Here is a 17,358-nt window from a genome sequence, read left to right as displayed (position 1 = left end):
AAATTTTTTAGAAAGTTTCAGACAAAACAGTTGAGCTGTTTCCAAGAATAAAACGAAGGAAAAAAATTGCAGTGTTAAAAATAATCCTGATAACCTTTACTTTGAGACTGCAGCACTCCTATGCTTTGGATCAGAGGTGGTGTCTGTGTAAGGGCTGAACCTTTTACTGTTCCTGTGAGAATCCATCTAACTTTGGCCTTTGGAAAAAAAATCTCAGTTCACATATGCTCAAGTAGAGAAGTGCTAGAGCTGAACAGCTGAAATGTCTGAAGAATCTATGCTCAATGAGCATGCTTCAGCTCCTAGTGCTGGTTAACCTAAGCACGCACCATCCCCACACAGCACCTGAGTATACTCCATTCCCAGAGTGGGGGCCAGGCACTGGAACTGAGACCAGGGAGCCCATATCTCCTGCCTTTATGCTCTCAATGACACCCTGTGGCACCCAGGCAGCCACCTGACTCAAATGCAAAGGAAACAAGTGCTGAACTGGGGGTGGGATGGGGAAGGCGGCAGGATACTGGGACTGGAAGGGGATGGAAGAGAAACTGACTACAAGTTGATGAGGACTGGAGCTGGCTGGGCAAAAAGACTAGACCAAGAGGCAGGAGAGGGGGGGGCTGGTATTGGTTGGATATCAGACCAGAAGCTTAGGGAAGAGGGGACAAGGACTGGGCAAAGCAGGCCAGGAATCAGTGTGGGAGAAACAGGAAACAGATCTGACAAGGAGCAAGGAGGCGAACTGGGACTGGCTGGGCTAAGACACTGGGACAAGGAGCTGGGTGAGGGACAGGGGAAGACAGACTGCTTGAGGAGCCTGGAGACGAAGACTGAGAGCCAGTGTGGGGAGGGGAATGACTGGAGGGCAAGGGAAGATATGACAGGAATAGGTTAGAAGGGACAGAGCAGAAAAGTGGGCCAAGTTTTGATGGGGAGCAGGGGAAAAGACAAGCAGAAGGATCTGTGGCCAGTACAATCCACTACAGAGCTTGGAATGGCCTTGGAATATTCACAGATGGGTAGTAACGTGACAAAACTCTTGTGGACAGCAAAAGGCAAGAGCCAAAATTTGAATTTTAACTGGTTTTGATGTGAAGTTCATTTCCAACGATTTGTTCAGAAATTTACAACTCAAATTCAACAGCTGGAAAGATATCAAAGTTCTGGTTCTGTCTGGGGGACAACTCTATTCAGAACCAGAAGAACAGGCAATGATGTCTACACAATCTGTTCAGAAGGATAGTGTGGCCGACTTGTAACAATATGAAAGGAGGAATTAAGACTTGTGGGTACTAGTCTTGTACCACTGACTATCCTCTGGGTATAATTCCACATTCCTCACATACCCTTAACTTTAGAAGCTACAAAAACTTCCCACAACCCACATCATGGGATCCCACAGTGCTCTGTCTTAAGTCACCTCTCCTATTCCCCCCCGCCCCCGGTTAGGCCTCTTATTTCCTTTACTTTCTCATCCCCACAAATAAGCCATTCAGTCCTGTCTTGATTTTTGCTCTGTACAGCTCTTTCCCTCCTCTTTGTTTTTTTCTGGTTCTCTTCCCACCCCCCTAGGCTTTTTTTTTGTGGGGGCGGTGAGAGGGGGTCAGCTTCATGACTTTACTAAGAGGTTTTGAATGTATAATAAAAGACTGGGTACTCACTCTATGTTTTCCTGTCTACTAAATGTATGTCAAGTCTACCTCAGTATTGTGAGGCTGATTCTTAAAGCAGAGATCCTTACGTTAAATATAAATTCAAACTACTATTATAGTTTAGGGTCTCAAGCCATTATGCTCTAAGCTTTGCTAAACTAAAACTAGTGGAAGAAGCAGTTACCTACCCCTTAGTGTGGCTTCAGTTTCTCCTGTTTTACAGTTTTAACTAAGTCTACTTTAGGAGCGTTATTTTTCAGCATTAAACAAAATATTTTTCTTTGGGAAAAATTTTATGGAAGTCTATATACATATATAGCCTACTATAACAAGAGCAATATAAAATTAACATTTATACACAATAGTGTAAACATATTTAGAATAAACATGGATTTCTGAAAATACAGTTTCAAGGATACTGTGTTTCATCATACATACTTCAAAACTTTGTGCACAACCGGTAGGCTCAAATTTCCAAGTTAAAAAACAGGTTAATTAACTGCTACAGAACATAACAGACTAAGGGTAAATTTTCAAAAGTGACTAGCATTTCGGAGCTTAATTCTAAATGAAAATCAATGGAACTTGGGCTGCTAAGTGACTTTTTTTAAACATACAGTTGACATCTTGTTTTGTACTGTTTGAAAGCTCCATAAACATTATGGTTCCAGTCCCTGTGAGGCTTCCTTTCCCTTTCTGCTACTCATTGTGAGGATTGTGATGCCTCACACTCCTAACTCACATTCATATTGATGAAAACTAAGCTAATGTTACAGGTAATCAAATGTCATGTTTCAAGGCACAATATTTTTAGTTGAAGAGGCCAGAACAGAATTGCTCTCACTTTGAAAGACCAAGTATTACCTACTGCTGGAGAGCTAAGAAAGAACAGGAGCAGTAAAGGGCTGGAATCAGAAAATAAGAGGACCAACAAGAAAGATCCTCTCAATACCAGAACATAGCAAGTTTAGTTAATTAAAAGGTACTCAAATTAAAGTTTTATTAGACTGAAATATTCTCACATACATATGAACACTAGGCCAGCTAGGATCCCTGCCTGCACTAGGAAGATGACCCTTTCCACTGAACCCATCCGATGAAGTGAGCTGTAGCTCACAAGAGCTTATGCTTAAATAAATTTGTTAGTCTCTAAGGTGCCACAAGTACTCCTTTCCCTTTGCTAATAGTTATTCAGTAACAGGCCCATTTCACATGATTTATTACTCTTCAATTGCAAGAACAGACCAGGCTGAGAACAATTGTTTGGTTTGATCTCAACTAGCAGTTACTGTTAACAGTTGAAAGAAAGAATGAAGGAAAACTCTTTCCTGACAATGGTTGTCAGCACCAAGTTGATTTCCTAGGGTAAATGAACTCAAGGAAGAAAGTAGAACCACTGGCATTGTGGAAAAAGCAGTCAGAACACCAGAAATAAGGGGATTAAGTTACCTTTTTTTCATCTGTTTGCATTTTTCTACATTTGCTTTGAAAAACTGTATTGGGGGTATGGGAACTACGAGGATGCTCATGTTTCAACAAGGCCTGAATATGAGAGAATTGTCTATATAATTGACAGTTTTGTACAAGGAAAGTAACTTGGAAAACATATGTACACTAAAACATATATGGCAAATAAAAACTACTAAATGCCAAACAGAGCCTGGGTACAATGGATGTTGGCAACAAAAATGTCAAAATTCATTAACAGAATTTTGTGTACATGGTTTAGCAAGCTAGAATGGCTAAACATTTTCCACTTTGACATTAACTGCTATACATAGGAAGCTTAAGTTTGCACATGGTGTAAGTATTTTTACATCAAAATGAATTAAGAGTACTTAGACACCTACCTCTGTATGTCTTGAATGAAGTGCATTGTATTCTTTCTTCAGTTCTGCCTCCCTCTCCTCAAGTCTGCTAACTAAAAAAAAAAATTAAGGTTAACCCAAGGAGACTCCATACCAGCTACTGAAAGTCCAGAATTTCATGTCCTGAAGTCTGATTTTCACAGACCACAACTGTCACTCCAGAGGTCAGGGTATTCCAACTGATGGGTATCAAGCAGCAAGACTCACTTAATGGAGTTGAGGAAATTGAGCTCTATTATTGTCTTTGTTAAATCTTTCTCACTCCCCCTTCTATTGATAAAGAAAACACACTCCTTCCCCTAAAGGTTGCAAATAGCCATATGGAGCTGAATCACATTTTTCACAGACAAGTTAATAGACTATTAAATCATCAGATTTCCAGTTAAAGTTGTTTAAATTTGTCCAGGAAAATTTTTTCACACATGCATAACAAGAGAAAGTAGGAAGCGACAGAGACCCTATCACATGCTATACTGTTAATCTTGCATTCAGAGGTCATGTCTATGAAGAGAACTGCAACCTAGATCTGTTGGCATTACCAATAGCAAGTCACACAAGATTATCACAATGGTAACTTCTAGCCCCGGAATCTAGAAAGCTTTTCTTCTGCATAAATAGGCAGCCAACTCACAGGTCTAAATCAAACCTATATTTCTCAGCTGAAGAGTTTTAAATGGTTTTAATCAGAGCAAATATTAACCAGATATTTTAGATCACTGTAACATAGCATATTAATAATTTGGCAATAACTTACTGTATTCCACAAGCCATAACAGACGTTCTTTATCTTTAAGAGGTCACCCTTGCACGCCATTGTATATTAAAGTAATGATCCTGCAGATGCAAAACTACTCTTTTCATTTTCTTTGAGTGCTTACATTTGAAGAAAAATATGTACTGAAATTAATCTCAAGTTTATTAAAATACAACTTAGAAAACTTTTAGCCATCAGTGAAGTCTTAATTCACAAGATTAAAGTTAATAGGGTTTTTGGTTACGGCTTGTCTTCACATACACTACAGCTGTAGCACTGTAGTGAAGACACTACAGTGAGCTAGACTACAGCATAATTACCACTGGGACCCAGCTCTACCGATATAGCACTGCTAGTGTAGATGCATTATGCTGATCAGAGAGCGCTCTCCCCTTGGCATAATTATTCCACCTCCCCGAGCAGCGGTAGCTAGGTCTCTTCCCCACTGACATAGTGCTGTCCACATTGGCACTTAAATTGGTAAAACTTACATCGCTCGGGGATAGGTTTTTCAAACCCCTGAGCGACTTAAGTTACACTGATGTAAGTCTGTAGTGCAGACCTGGCCTTAGACCAAGTTATCTCCAATGCTATAGTATTCCCTATACCACACTTTGCTTCCAAATAGTTTAACAACTCAGTGTTCTCTTTACACAACATTTTTAGTATAAGTAGAATTCTGAACAGCCAGACCCACGTTAGAATTAGCTCTCAATTAAAATGTTGGTTGGTTGGTTTTTTTGTTTGTTTGTTTTTTGTTTGTTTTTTTATTTAAAAACCTTCTGGCTACCTTTCAAAGTGCAAATTACTTTTTTTTTTTTTTTTAAATAAAGGAGTACTTTAAATCTGCATACTATTGGTATGTCAAAGATATACCAAATTGATCAGCTGCTCCCCTCAATTTAGAAATGGGCTAGAAGTAAAACAAGTATGTTTTCTGTCCCATTCTGAAAAGGAACAAAGTACCAGTACAGGATCTTCTGCAGCTCTCAGTAGAGAAAGCCACGGTTACCCTTGGTTTTAACACTTTCAGCTCCTAACTCAACTGTAATTGGAATTCTCACACTAACTCATAACAAAAATTGTAATTCTCATATTCAGTAGAGTGTTAGGAAGGTTCTTATAAATTCTTTTTTTCCAACCAAAATGGTCAGTCATGGCCTTCTGCAGTGCTCATCATGTCATTTCAATATAAGCTATTAGTGACAACACTTCTGTTTATTTTTGTGTCTACTTTGCCCTATTTTGCAATTAGTTTATTGAAGGCCTTACCTAAAAGTCTTGTTTTTCCCTTCCCCCCCCCCCCGCCATTACAAGTTTGTCAACTCTAACTTTCAGTTTGTGGAATGTGAGAGAGTAATACACTTATGTATTCTTTTGATTTAGCCAAGTGCTCCACATTTTCTAGCTGAGGTTTTCTTCTTTCACTTGCCCCGTTTAAACCCCTCAAGATGATTTATAATATAGTTACCAGTCTGTCTGCAGCTGTAGACTCAGTGCCAAACACCACAGTATCACAAGACCTAAGCCAATATTTTCTCCGCAATTTGTGCATTTCTACTATTGCCAGCATGCTCCTATCATCAATATTTCTCAATGCACCTTTTTAGTGCCCCACATTTTCTACATTTGCACATAGGATATACTTTATATAGGTACTTTATATAGATACTATTCAATCTGAACATTTTAAAACTAGATTCAAAAGGTGTAACCATAACCTGTAATTGTCTGTGCACTTAGATCAACATTACTCTCTAATCTCATCTTGCTCTTCTAAGAGCATTAAAGTATTTGACAAGACCCTTTGCACTCTAGCTATAAATATCAAACTGCTCAAAAGTATACACATATACCCCTATGAACCAATCTTACAATACAGTAAAAAAATCTAATGCACATAATGGCATATAATAGCAATAAATACATGAACATTAATTTTGAAAGGCTTGATATAGGATGCAAGATACTTTGTGCGTTACTAAAGAAATTATCAGTGCACTGTAGAATAAAGCAGATGAGAAGAATCTAATTGGTCAGTCAGAGGCAATGTCCATTCTGAACACTCAGGGAGAGAAGATAAGTGCATGGAAGCTTTGGGTAAGTATCCAGAGAAACAGATTTTATTTGAAAAGCCAACTTTTGCCTACTCTATCAGACTGTCTGGACTATTATCTTCTAGTATAGCTGGACCACAGCATATCAATTTACAATCTAAGTTAACTAAGCCTTGGTCAGACAGAAAGATACTGTAGAAATACTTAAAACAAGCAAGACTGGCTCACCTTAGTTTTTCCTGTCACTAATACGTAGGACACATTTGTCAAATCATCAGCTTTAGGACTTTTAAGAGGAAAGGTCTTATGGTCCTTCCCTTTTGCCCTCATAGCCAATAACATTTTTCAGGTGCTCAAAAACTGCCTCAGTTCAAGCAAGCAGTTTGGAAATCAGGAAGTGCAAATAGCATTGCTAATTGGCTTCATATTTTGGGAGACCTGTTCCCTTCCTTAGAAACAGTTTCCAAGTATACTGAAATAGCATCAGGACCTAGATAATGTTAATCATGTTAACCTAATCATGGCTTGGGTTTGAAATTTTGCTTCTCAGTGCTGGTGAGTAGAAGATTATATTTACTGCAGTCACACATGGCGATTAGCACAAAAACACACACTGATACAAGTTTAAGTCCTCTGACTAATGTCTTAACTAGTACTGGCTCATAATGATCTTCCAGAATTCACCAGAGGTGACCTAAACACACACCATATTTAAATAACTATAGACTATCACTTTACAGTAAACCATGAGAGACTAATTCCCAACACTTCATTTTGATCACAGCAGTCTACAGCCAACCTAAATGCAATCAGCAGTAAAATCTGCTTTCTACAATTTACTATGGTTAATAGTTTAAGATCACTGATGGTATCCTAGCTCTATCCCAAATTAGGCTATTTCCCTCCTTCACTGGGCCTATTTTAACAAGAATGGCAGCTCCATAATTCAAGCTATGGGTGACAGATTCACTAGATGCAGGCACTGAAGACCCAGGATGCCCACCCACACAGATTTATTTCATAACCATTCTATTTGTGAACATTTTATTAGAAGAAGGACCTGCAATGTGACTGAAATGTCTAATTCTGGTTTAGTCTAATCTCTGGAGTTCTTTCCTCAGTAAGATGCCTTCAACTGAATGCCTAGTCTCTTGCTCATGCATTTCATCCTGGGCTTTGCTGGTCAAGCTTGTTACAGCCTGACACTCAACTTGATGGCATTTTTCTGTCTGTCTGTAATGTAATAACTTTTGAATGCCACATCTGATCAATTACAGAATTTCATGGAAAGTTCTACTCATCAGTGGCCAAAGCCTTATTGATTGTTGGGGAAAACTGGAAACCAGAAGAGGAAAAAATGAGACACCTGAAGCCCCTGCCAGCTTTTCATCATAGCCTCAAGCACCTCTGCAGTTTTCTATAGATCAAAAAAACTGCACAACATTCTAGCATAATACTCCCACCTCATTTCAGTCCATCCTCCCAATAAAGTTTAACATGTTGATGTCCTGAATGACTAATCACCCAAACAGAAAAAGAGGGGAGGGGAGAGGGGACAAATTAGGGTATGCACACAGCCCCTGGCAGGTGGGAGAATGGGAGCACACAGGCCCTGCCATGGGGAGAAAATGGGCAAACCCTGGAATGGGGAAAGGAGCCTGTCGATCTTTAGCCAACACTGCAACATCTTCTGAATGACACTCAAAACGAACAATCCCTTCTACTCAGACATGACTCACTCTCTAGAAACCAACAACCCCATAAAAAGCCAATGAAGCAAAACAAAACCCAAAACACTCCCAACCCCAAGATATTTTACTTAAAAAGAGAGAATCAGGCAGTCCATGCAACCCATTAGGAACTTCACTCTTACTATCAAATTTTACACAGACGATGCTCAGATACAACACTGATAAGCAACAGTATAAAACTCTAAGATACTGAGTAAGGGTATCAGAATCTGGTCCAAAAAAGAAACATAAAAGGTTAGCAATTAATATGGGTTTACAAATGGGTCTCCTAATCCTAAGAGAAACAGGACATTACCACAGCAACAGGCTAGATGGCAGTACACAAAGCCCTTTAGACTGGCAAGAATACCACCAGGGCAATAAAGTTAAGTCTGAAGGTTGCCTCATTTTGCTCAGCTTGCACATGGAGCAGAGTAGTAGTCTGAAATCATCCAGGTAACATCCATTTTAGTCTACGCTACTTCACAGCCACTGTAAGTGGAGCAAAGCACTGTTGGGGTATGCTAACTATAATGCCATTTGGGACAACCTGGAGCCTCACATGGAAGGGGTTTAAAACAAAAGTGAAGACATTTGAGATTATATTAAAGAAATGATCATAAAGCAACTGAAAAAGTTCCTTTTGCACTCCAATGTCTCAGACCCCTATTTCTGGCTAGAAAAATATTTTAAAAAGATACCACCACAAGGATGGTGGGGTCAAAGAAGCCTACAGAAAAGTTCAAGCAGAGATTAAAAACAACTTGTTTTGGTCCTTTCATTGAAATAAATACTTAAATTGCTGAAAACAAATCCATTCTCAATTTTCCTACTAGCCAAATGTAACTATTCAGATGAATGGAGAGGTTTAACAGTTAGCCTTATATATAATTACCTTCACATGTATTTTAAAAAGTTGAGTTGGCAAGATCATTATCTGCTGCCATTTAAGACAGCCAAGAGCATCAAGAATTGAGCAACTTTCATCAGACTTAATCTGTACTAAACTTGGTGTCAGCTATCAAGAGTATCTAACCAAAAAGAAATAGTTGTTTACTTCAATTACTTCTATTGTTTAATGTTCTGCACAGATTGAAGTCTAGTTTGGTGATATGCAAGATCTGAGAATCTCAATTTCAGAAAAAATTAGAATTAGTGAAGTGAATTGAATGCCCTCCAAATTCATTGTAGCCCAATTTATCATAGCACATTACAAGTTCAATATTGATTTTGCAATACTGCAGAGTAGAGATTCTAAAAGGTCCATCTTCCCAGGTATAATACACACCTACTAAATAACACTGTATCTAGCTCATTTAAACAGTGTTTTACACATTGAAAAATACTATCCTGAACAGTAGAAGAATCTGCATCCATCAATTTAAGGAAGTAATTTTTAAAATTTTTTTTGGACATTTCAATTTTATACAGAGCTCTAAATCCTCAATGAAGTTCTGCATCTATACCAATATTAGTCAGCTTTGACTATAGTATGTAAACCAAATTGTAAATATTCTAAAAATCAGAACACTAGACTGAAAAGAAAACAGATTCCATTGGAAAAACAAAGCTTCCATAAACAAAAATGTTCACTTTAATATATGATCAAGGCCCATCTGCAATCTGATATACAGCACACAGTGAAACAGTATCCAAATATCTGAAATACTAGTACTCCATATGAAAACCTATGCCTCCTTGATTTAACTTATCCAGTTCATCTCAAACTGAACCAAGCAAGCCTCAAAACAGGAAATTAAGTATTAAGGGAAAATGAGGTGAATCATTTGGAACTTCCGCCTCCATCCTGAGAACAAGTATGAACAATTAGGCAATGAAAGCTGCCTGCCCTGCCTGTTCAAAAATCAGAGCTTACCTCCCAAGTTTGATGGCTTTTGCCAAGTTTGGAACACCCTCCATCTGTTTGTTGTCCTCTGCCTCAAACTGCTGATTAGCCTAAGGGGGAGAAAGAGAAACAAACCTGCTAGAAAGCCAAATCCAACTGATCAGATGCCTCCTCAAGAGGAATTTTCAGTTCCTGCTGTGCAGGCAGGGCAAAGAGATCCCATTTATTGGTCGGCCTTACTTGCATGCCACTTAAGCCCATTCTGAAAGGTTCTCCTTGGACAATCTTCCTTCAACTGATTCCCTAACAGCATGTCTCACACCAACTTTAAAAGATACAGAACACACATGTTCTTTAGTGACTACCTGATAGGCTGACCACCCCAACCTTGGCAGGGAAAAACTAAATTGATTCAACACAAGCGTTTAACTACGAAGCAGTAAGAAAGCTAGACAGAATCTGGGGGTAAAACATACTGTTTAAGACAAGTAGTAACCTCAGTTCCTTGGCAAGAGTTTAAACACCTTCAAATAGTTCACATTTAATACTTGCTCTACACTGTAGTTAAAGTTTTTACATTGACAACAATTCTTGTTCCCAAGTAAATAGCAATGTGCATATATTCAGTTTCTTGCTTGCAGAATTCCATAAAATGAACTGACATCCATTACCTTTGGACTTCAATGTGTCCATTACTGTTGCTTTAAGTCCCACTAACTTCCGAATTTGATCGAGTACAAACTATCACTGAAAATCCTTAAATTTGACAGTGACATTTTTTAAATAAGCGGTCATCTAAAATCCATGTTATTTTCATTTAATGTTTATATAACAGTGGCACTCTAGGATCCCCCCCACGCCCAAGAAGTGACGCCCTGCTGAGCTACACTATAAAGACACATGCGAAGACAATTTCTGCCAGAACAGCTTGAATCTACCACACTGTTTAGCCAACCTACCTCCAAAAGTAATGGAGCATCCTGACAGTGACTACAGGGTGAAAAAAGGACAAGGTAGTGCTGCAGAAGCAGGGATATAACTAATGCGGGGGTGGGGGAGAGAAGAGGGGAGAAACAGAGTGAAGAACAGAATCAGGATACAAAATTTTGCTGTTTCTAAAAGAGCTCAATACCAGGAGAACAGTGATGCTAAAACTTCAGCGGATTAACTTTATAAAAGAAGCAAAGTTACCACCAATGACAAGCCAGAACATAAAATCCAGAAAGACATTTAAAATCTTACACACCCTTTGCTGTAAGTAACTCAGCTACAGCAACTGAAGTTTATTTGATAAATTTTAGACTGCCTTCTAAATTTTGCTTAACAAACGAGAGATCCTTAACAAATCTGTACCTTATCAGGCCTTGGCAGGAGCTAAACCTTTTATTGTTAACTTTCCCCTGAGAAATACGTCAGTGTTGATGTTGGTCAAGTAATGTTTATGACTAATACTGGTTAACTTTAAACCTTTTCCCGCCACTCTTAGTCATTTTCATTAATAGGCTTCACATGAGTAGAGTTTAAAGCACATTGATCCTTTATGTTGTTGTGATTTTCTACTACATTTTTTTCTCCAGTTCTGTAATGTGACTGACTCCTATGACGAGTTCTCTAACTGTAGTTCTGCTCCATCTAGTGGGCTCTCGATTTTCAGAGAATACAGAGGAACAATCAATGGAGTGCAGTAAGTCAAATAAAGGATTGATACTGAAACCAATAACAAGGTTTTTCTAGAAAACATTTTAAGTTGATAAAGAAGTTATGCTATTAGACAGTGTCAGCTGGATCCTCATCCTTTTCTGGTGCTATATAAATAATTTTTAATAGAGGCTGAATGCCTTGCTCAACTTCAAGTGAGTAATACCCAGAGTTTGACCATCTGATGTCCAGTTTTGCAATTTATGTGAAATTAGTAGGTGGTTTTCATTCATTCCTAGGAGACGGGGGGGGGGGCGGGGTGTCGTCAAACCACAAAGCCATTCCAGCTAGGTCCACCAGTACCAGACTTGCAAGAGTTGAATGGCATTGCACCAAATACCTCACCGCACTACGGGTTGATTCCTCCAGGGGAGGTTACACAGTCAAACCAATGGATATGACAGGCAGGGAGAAAACTGCCCTGTAACTGTCTGTGCCCCAATATATTGCAAATAAGACTTCAGCTTCTATTGCTGCAATTCTAGACCGCAACTTAGTTACACTTTTTTTTTTTTTTTAAAGTTAGTGCTCAACAAGAATGTTCTGAAGACCCAAGTGTTTTGTAGTTATTTTGTTGCACAATGGGGTTTAATCAATTTTCTACAAAACTAAGCAATGTGATATTTGCTTCATGAGGTTAGTGTTCTGAAGCAGCAGCACTTAGGGTTTATGTAAGAATACTTACATTCTAATAGGATATTGTACCCCACAAAATCTAGGCTCTTAAATTCAAATGAAGTGTTAGCTGTAGAAAGTCTTCCAGTACAAAAAGCAAGAGCTTTTAATTCCACGATATACTTATATGCAGTCCTATTAATTTAAGTGTTATGAGCAATTAGGGAACAGTGTTATTGCCTAACAGTCCAGTATTTAGTCATTTATTGGAGATACAGGAAGCCTCAAAATTAGAGTTTAAATATGAAAATTTATCACTGGAAATATCACTTAAGCAAGTATGATTTGTAGTTTTTCTGAGAGTAAGCCTCTAAGATCAGGAAAAGATCTTATGCACAAGAGCTAAACTGCAGAATTATAGTTAAAACAATGGATAAAATGAATTAATTCTACAAAATGTGCTTCTAGTATGATGAAAGCGTACAAGACAGTTAATGGTGGATAACTTAGATTAGACAGAATCTACCATCTCAAAACAGTAACAGATATCTAGTGTGGCTCAATTGTCAAAGAAAACATAACATGATTTGGGCTTTACAGAGAATTTCAGAGACAGTGAATTTCTGCAGTAGACATAATTATTAGGGCCAGATTTACATTCAGTCCCATGAGAACATTCCCATAATAGGGAAGAGGTTTCAGAAACAAGAATGAATGAATGATTAAGGAGGCATTCTGATATTCAAAACCATGAAGTACAAAGAAAAGGCAAGGACGTTTGAAAAAAACAATTTTGAATGTGTTAATGGTCTTATCTAACTCAAAAAAAAATCTGCAGTCAAACATTACTAAAGAGGGGGATTATATTATTTCTGCACTGTGCAACACTCCTATCCCAAAGCTTAAGTTGACACTGGGGATACACGTCAGAGTAAAGTTTAGCATAGAAGAGGTACTTGATCTCACAGAAAGTCATAACGTCGTCTTCAAAGAGTTACCACTAATTGAATGAAACCGTATCACATCCAAGAAAACTGCTATGCAATCAAGAGTGTGAAGGCAATTCCAGGCTAAAACACTTAAAGTTTCAAGTTGACATCTTGAATCTAAAGAATCTTCCCAAATGCTGCAAGATCTAGTAACAATTATGGTGCACCTTTATCTAAATATAACCTTCCCAAATAAATCAGAAATACAGTAGTCAGGGGCTAAATGGCTTCTTGAATTATATTCCTGTGCTCACACTAACATATACATGAATCCCTCAAAGATCAGTAAATGAAACCTTGGGCAAAATTTTGAGAAGAACCAGAGACTTTCAAATGAGAGCATGTGAATACAGAGCAGCTGAGTTGAGATACGAGCAATAAGTACCAAGCATCAGTATTTTTGACAGTAGAAAACTTGCTAACACAGACTGCTCTGTTCCTTTTAAATTGGAAGTAGCAAAACAGTTTTAGGCTATTGCCACCTTCATCAGTTTTGAAAATTAACAACGATGAAGATACATAAACCATAAGATTTCTTCCCCCCAGTGAACAATCATGAATTTGTACATTATTTTGTTTGGAATGATTTTCTTGTATTTAGAACATTATTGTACTTAGGCCTGGTGTACACACAAAGCTGTACCACTATGTGTTAGGATATGCCTATACTATGGAGACTATACCAGCATAGCTATGTTGCTTGGTTATAATAGCATAACCTCATAGTGTAGACAGCCTACACTAAGGTGTTTTTCCGTCAGTACTGGAACATGACCTCCCCAAATGATGGTAGCTACATCAACAGAAGCATTCTTCTGTCAATACAGCTGTGTCTACATTGGGAGTTAGGTTGGCATGTACTAGTCAAGCATGTGGTTTTTTTCCCCCTCACACCCCTGACCAATGTAGCTGTATTGACCTAACCCTTAAGTGCAGACCAAACATAATGATCTGATTTTATACTGATTTAATTAAACTAGTGCAACTGTGTATGGTCACTGAGGGATTGTCTTCACTTACCAGGGTAAGTCAACGTAAGTTACGCTACTCCAGCTATGTGAAACAACATAGCTGGAGTTGACGTAGCTTAGGTCGACTTACCCCAGTGTCTTCACTGCACTGCACTGACAGGAGATGCTCTCTGGTCAACTTCCCTTACTCTTGTCCAAGACCCGGAGTATCGGGGTTGACTGGAGAACACTCTGCTATCGAGCTAGTGGGTCTTCACTAGACCCACTAAATCGATCCCTGCTGCATCCATTGCAGCAGCATTGATCTCCCCGAGTGAAGACCAGCCCTGAGGTATGTCTAAACTACAAGTGCTACCGCTATGCCACTGCAGAGCTGTAGTACACATTTACTACAGTGATAGAAGGGGCGTTTCTGTCACTGTAGTAAATCCACCCTCGAGAGGCAGTAGCTAGGTTGACAGAAGAATTCTTCCATCAACCTACCTGCATCTCCAGTGTGGTTTAGGTCAACCTAGCTATGTCATACACGGTCTCAAATATTTCAAATCCCTGAGTGATGCAGCAAGGTCAATCTAAGTTTAGGTGTAGACTAGGCCTTATACTCATTTAGGGCTTGGCTACACTTACATTTTATAGCACACTAACTTGGTGGCTCAGGGGGGTGAAAAATCCCCTTGTGGAGGTGGATTACCAGGAGCGCTGGGAGAGCTCTCCCCCAGCACCCGCACGTGACTACACTCGCACTTTAAAGCACTCCCGCGACAGTGCTTTGAAGTTTCCAGTGTAGCCATGCCCTACGCTTGTGCTTGTAAATTTACAGGTGTAAGCTAAATGGATATAACCATTTTTAAGTGATGATAGTCCACACACACAAACTGTACTAGTTTAATTTAACAGATTTAGGCTAAATGGGTACAATTTCTGTATGTACACTAGCTTTTAGAGTAAAGGGGACCAGATGTTTTCAGCAGCCTCTCTGTCAACAGGAATAGATATCTAGGTATTTATACCACAATAACTAGAAGATCTAACAAGTTAAGCTAATATGGGTTCTCTTTGGTACCTTTTCTTTCATTCTCTTCAGCAAAACAGCTTATATTACTATCATCACTGTGAGAAAACTATGGCAGAAAGATAAGTCTTTCTGTCTTAAAGCCACGAAGATTTGTACTTATGTTGGGCTCTGGTGGCAAGAAGTTCCATAGGTGGAGGCAACTGCCAGAAAGTAGGTCCAATATCCCATCAAGATCACTATTGTCATAGAATGTTCCACTGTTTCCAAGAAACATAGCTGCTTTTCCCACCTACTCAGTGAGTTCAAAGATCAACCACACCACAAATTGATTCCTCCTTATTCCAAAAACCTCCATAACTCCATAATCCATAACTGAGCATGGGAGAGCCCATGTGCCCAAAGGAAAAACCAAAGATTTCTAGCCTCCACAAAATCCAATGACATGCAAGGGGAGCTCTGAGTAAAGCTTCTCCCACATTCAGTAATTAAGGATGTCAATATAGCATCTGAAGCCCAGTCTCATCTGACCTTATGGACCTGTGTTGGCCAATAAGTGGACTGCTTCATGTTTCAATTGAAAAATCTTTATTGGTGATGCAAGAGCTAGAAATAACAGTTTTGGGCTTTCCAATTGAAAGGCGAGTTTGCAGGCTGACCAGACAAATATTTTACTTGCAAACTAGACACAATATAGGCAAAGCTGGCAGAAAGTCCTATAGTTGAGGTTGTCTAAAACTTTCCATTATATAATAGTTTTAAGTCATTTATAACTATGCCAAACTAACTGTTCAGACTAAAATTTTCCATGCATGTGTCTGCCTCAACCTAAAATCCCTTGAAAATTTCAGCAAAAACAACTCAGCCACTTCTGAGAATGAGGCTAGGGAAAAAATACATTTTGCCAGTGAAATTCTTACAACCATTTTGTTAAGAAAAACTAGCACCTTTGTGATTGAAATTCAGAAAGGTGTGTTTCGCTGTCCATTTGAAAAATCCACCTACATTTCACCAAGTTATAAACCTCTGAAAACAGTCATTTGCCCATGCTCAGTGCATATATGCCTCAGTCTTTAATAAGGCTAAAGAGGATTTTAGGGATAATGGTAGCATGACAAATGGGAATGAGGATACAGAGGTAGATATTACCATATCTGAGGTAGAAGTGAAACTCAAACAGCTTAATGGGACTAAATCGGGGGGCCCAGATAATCTTCATCCAAGAATATTAAAGGAATTGGCACCCGAAATTGCAAGCAAGAATTTTTAACAAGTCTGTAAACTCAGGGGTTGTACCGTATGATTGGAGAATTGCTAACACAGTTCCAATTTTTGAGAAAGGGAAAAAAAGTGATCCAGATAACTATAGGCCTGTTAGTTTGACATCTGTAGTATGCAAGGTCTTGGAAAAAATTCTGAAGGAGAAAGTAGTTAAGGACATTGAGGTCAATGGTAAATGGGACAAAATACAACATGGTTTTACAAAAGGTAGATCGTGCCAAACCAACCTGATCTCCTTCTTTGAAAAAGTAACCGATTTTTTAGACGCAGTGGACCTAATTTACCTACATTTCAGTAAGGCGTTTGATACCGTGCCACATGGGGAATTATTAGTTAAATTGGAAAAGATGGGGATCAATATGAAAACTGAAAGGTGGATAAGGAATTGGTTAAAGGGGAGACTACAGCAGGTCATACTGAAAGGTGAACTGCCAGGCTGGAGGGAGGTTACCAGTGGAGTTCCTCAAGGATCGGTTTTGGGATCAATCTTTTTATTACTGACCTCGGCAGAAAAAGTGGGAGTGTGCTAATAAAGTTTGCGGATGATACAAAGCTGGGAGGTATTGCCAATATAGAGAAGGACAGGGATATCATACAAGAAGATCTGGATGACCTCGTAAACTGGAGTAATAGTAATAGGATGAAATTTAATAATGAGAAGTGTAAGGTCATGCATTTAGGGATTAATAAAAAGAATTTTAGTTATAAGCTGGGGACACATCAATTAGAATTAACAGAGGAGGAGAAGGACCTTGGAGTATTGGTTGATCATAGGATGACTATGAGCCACCAATGTGATATGACTGTGAAAAAAGCTAATGCGGTCTTGGGATGCATCTGGAGAGGTACTTCCAGTAGGGATAAGGAGGTGAGAGGCACTGGTGA

At 38.8% G+C, this 17,358-nt stretch overlaps 1 protein-coding gene across 3 annotated transcripts in view; it reads right to left on the bottom strand.

Moving 5' to 3' along the window:
- Positions 1–17,358, bottom strand: part of SPAG9 (sperm associated antigen 9) — a 106,443-nt gene that overhangs the window by 69,946 nt on the left and 19,139 nt on the right. For all 3 annotated transcript variants that reach the window (XM_073310894.1, XM_073310895.1, XM_073310897.1), the window contains exon 3: positions 3,503–3,573. In XM_073310894.1, the coding sequence (XP_073166995.1) occupies positions 3,503–3,573 (71 nt within the window). The remainder of the gene's footprint in view (positions 1–3,502; positions 3,574–17,358) is intronic.

The sequence above is a fragment of the Lepidochelys kempii genome, chromosome 14 (genome assembly GCF_965140265.1).
Source record: "Lepidochelys kempii isolate rLepKem1 chromosome 14, rLepKem1.hap2, whole genome shotgun sequence".
Classification (NCBI taxonomy): domain Eukaryota; kingdom Metazoa; phylum Chordata; order Testudines; family Cheloniidae; genus Lepidochelys; species Lepidochelys kempii.
Note: the sequence above shows the minus strand (reverse complement) of the source record. Positions and strands in the feature narration are given on the sequence as shown.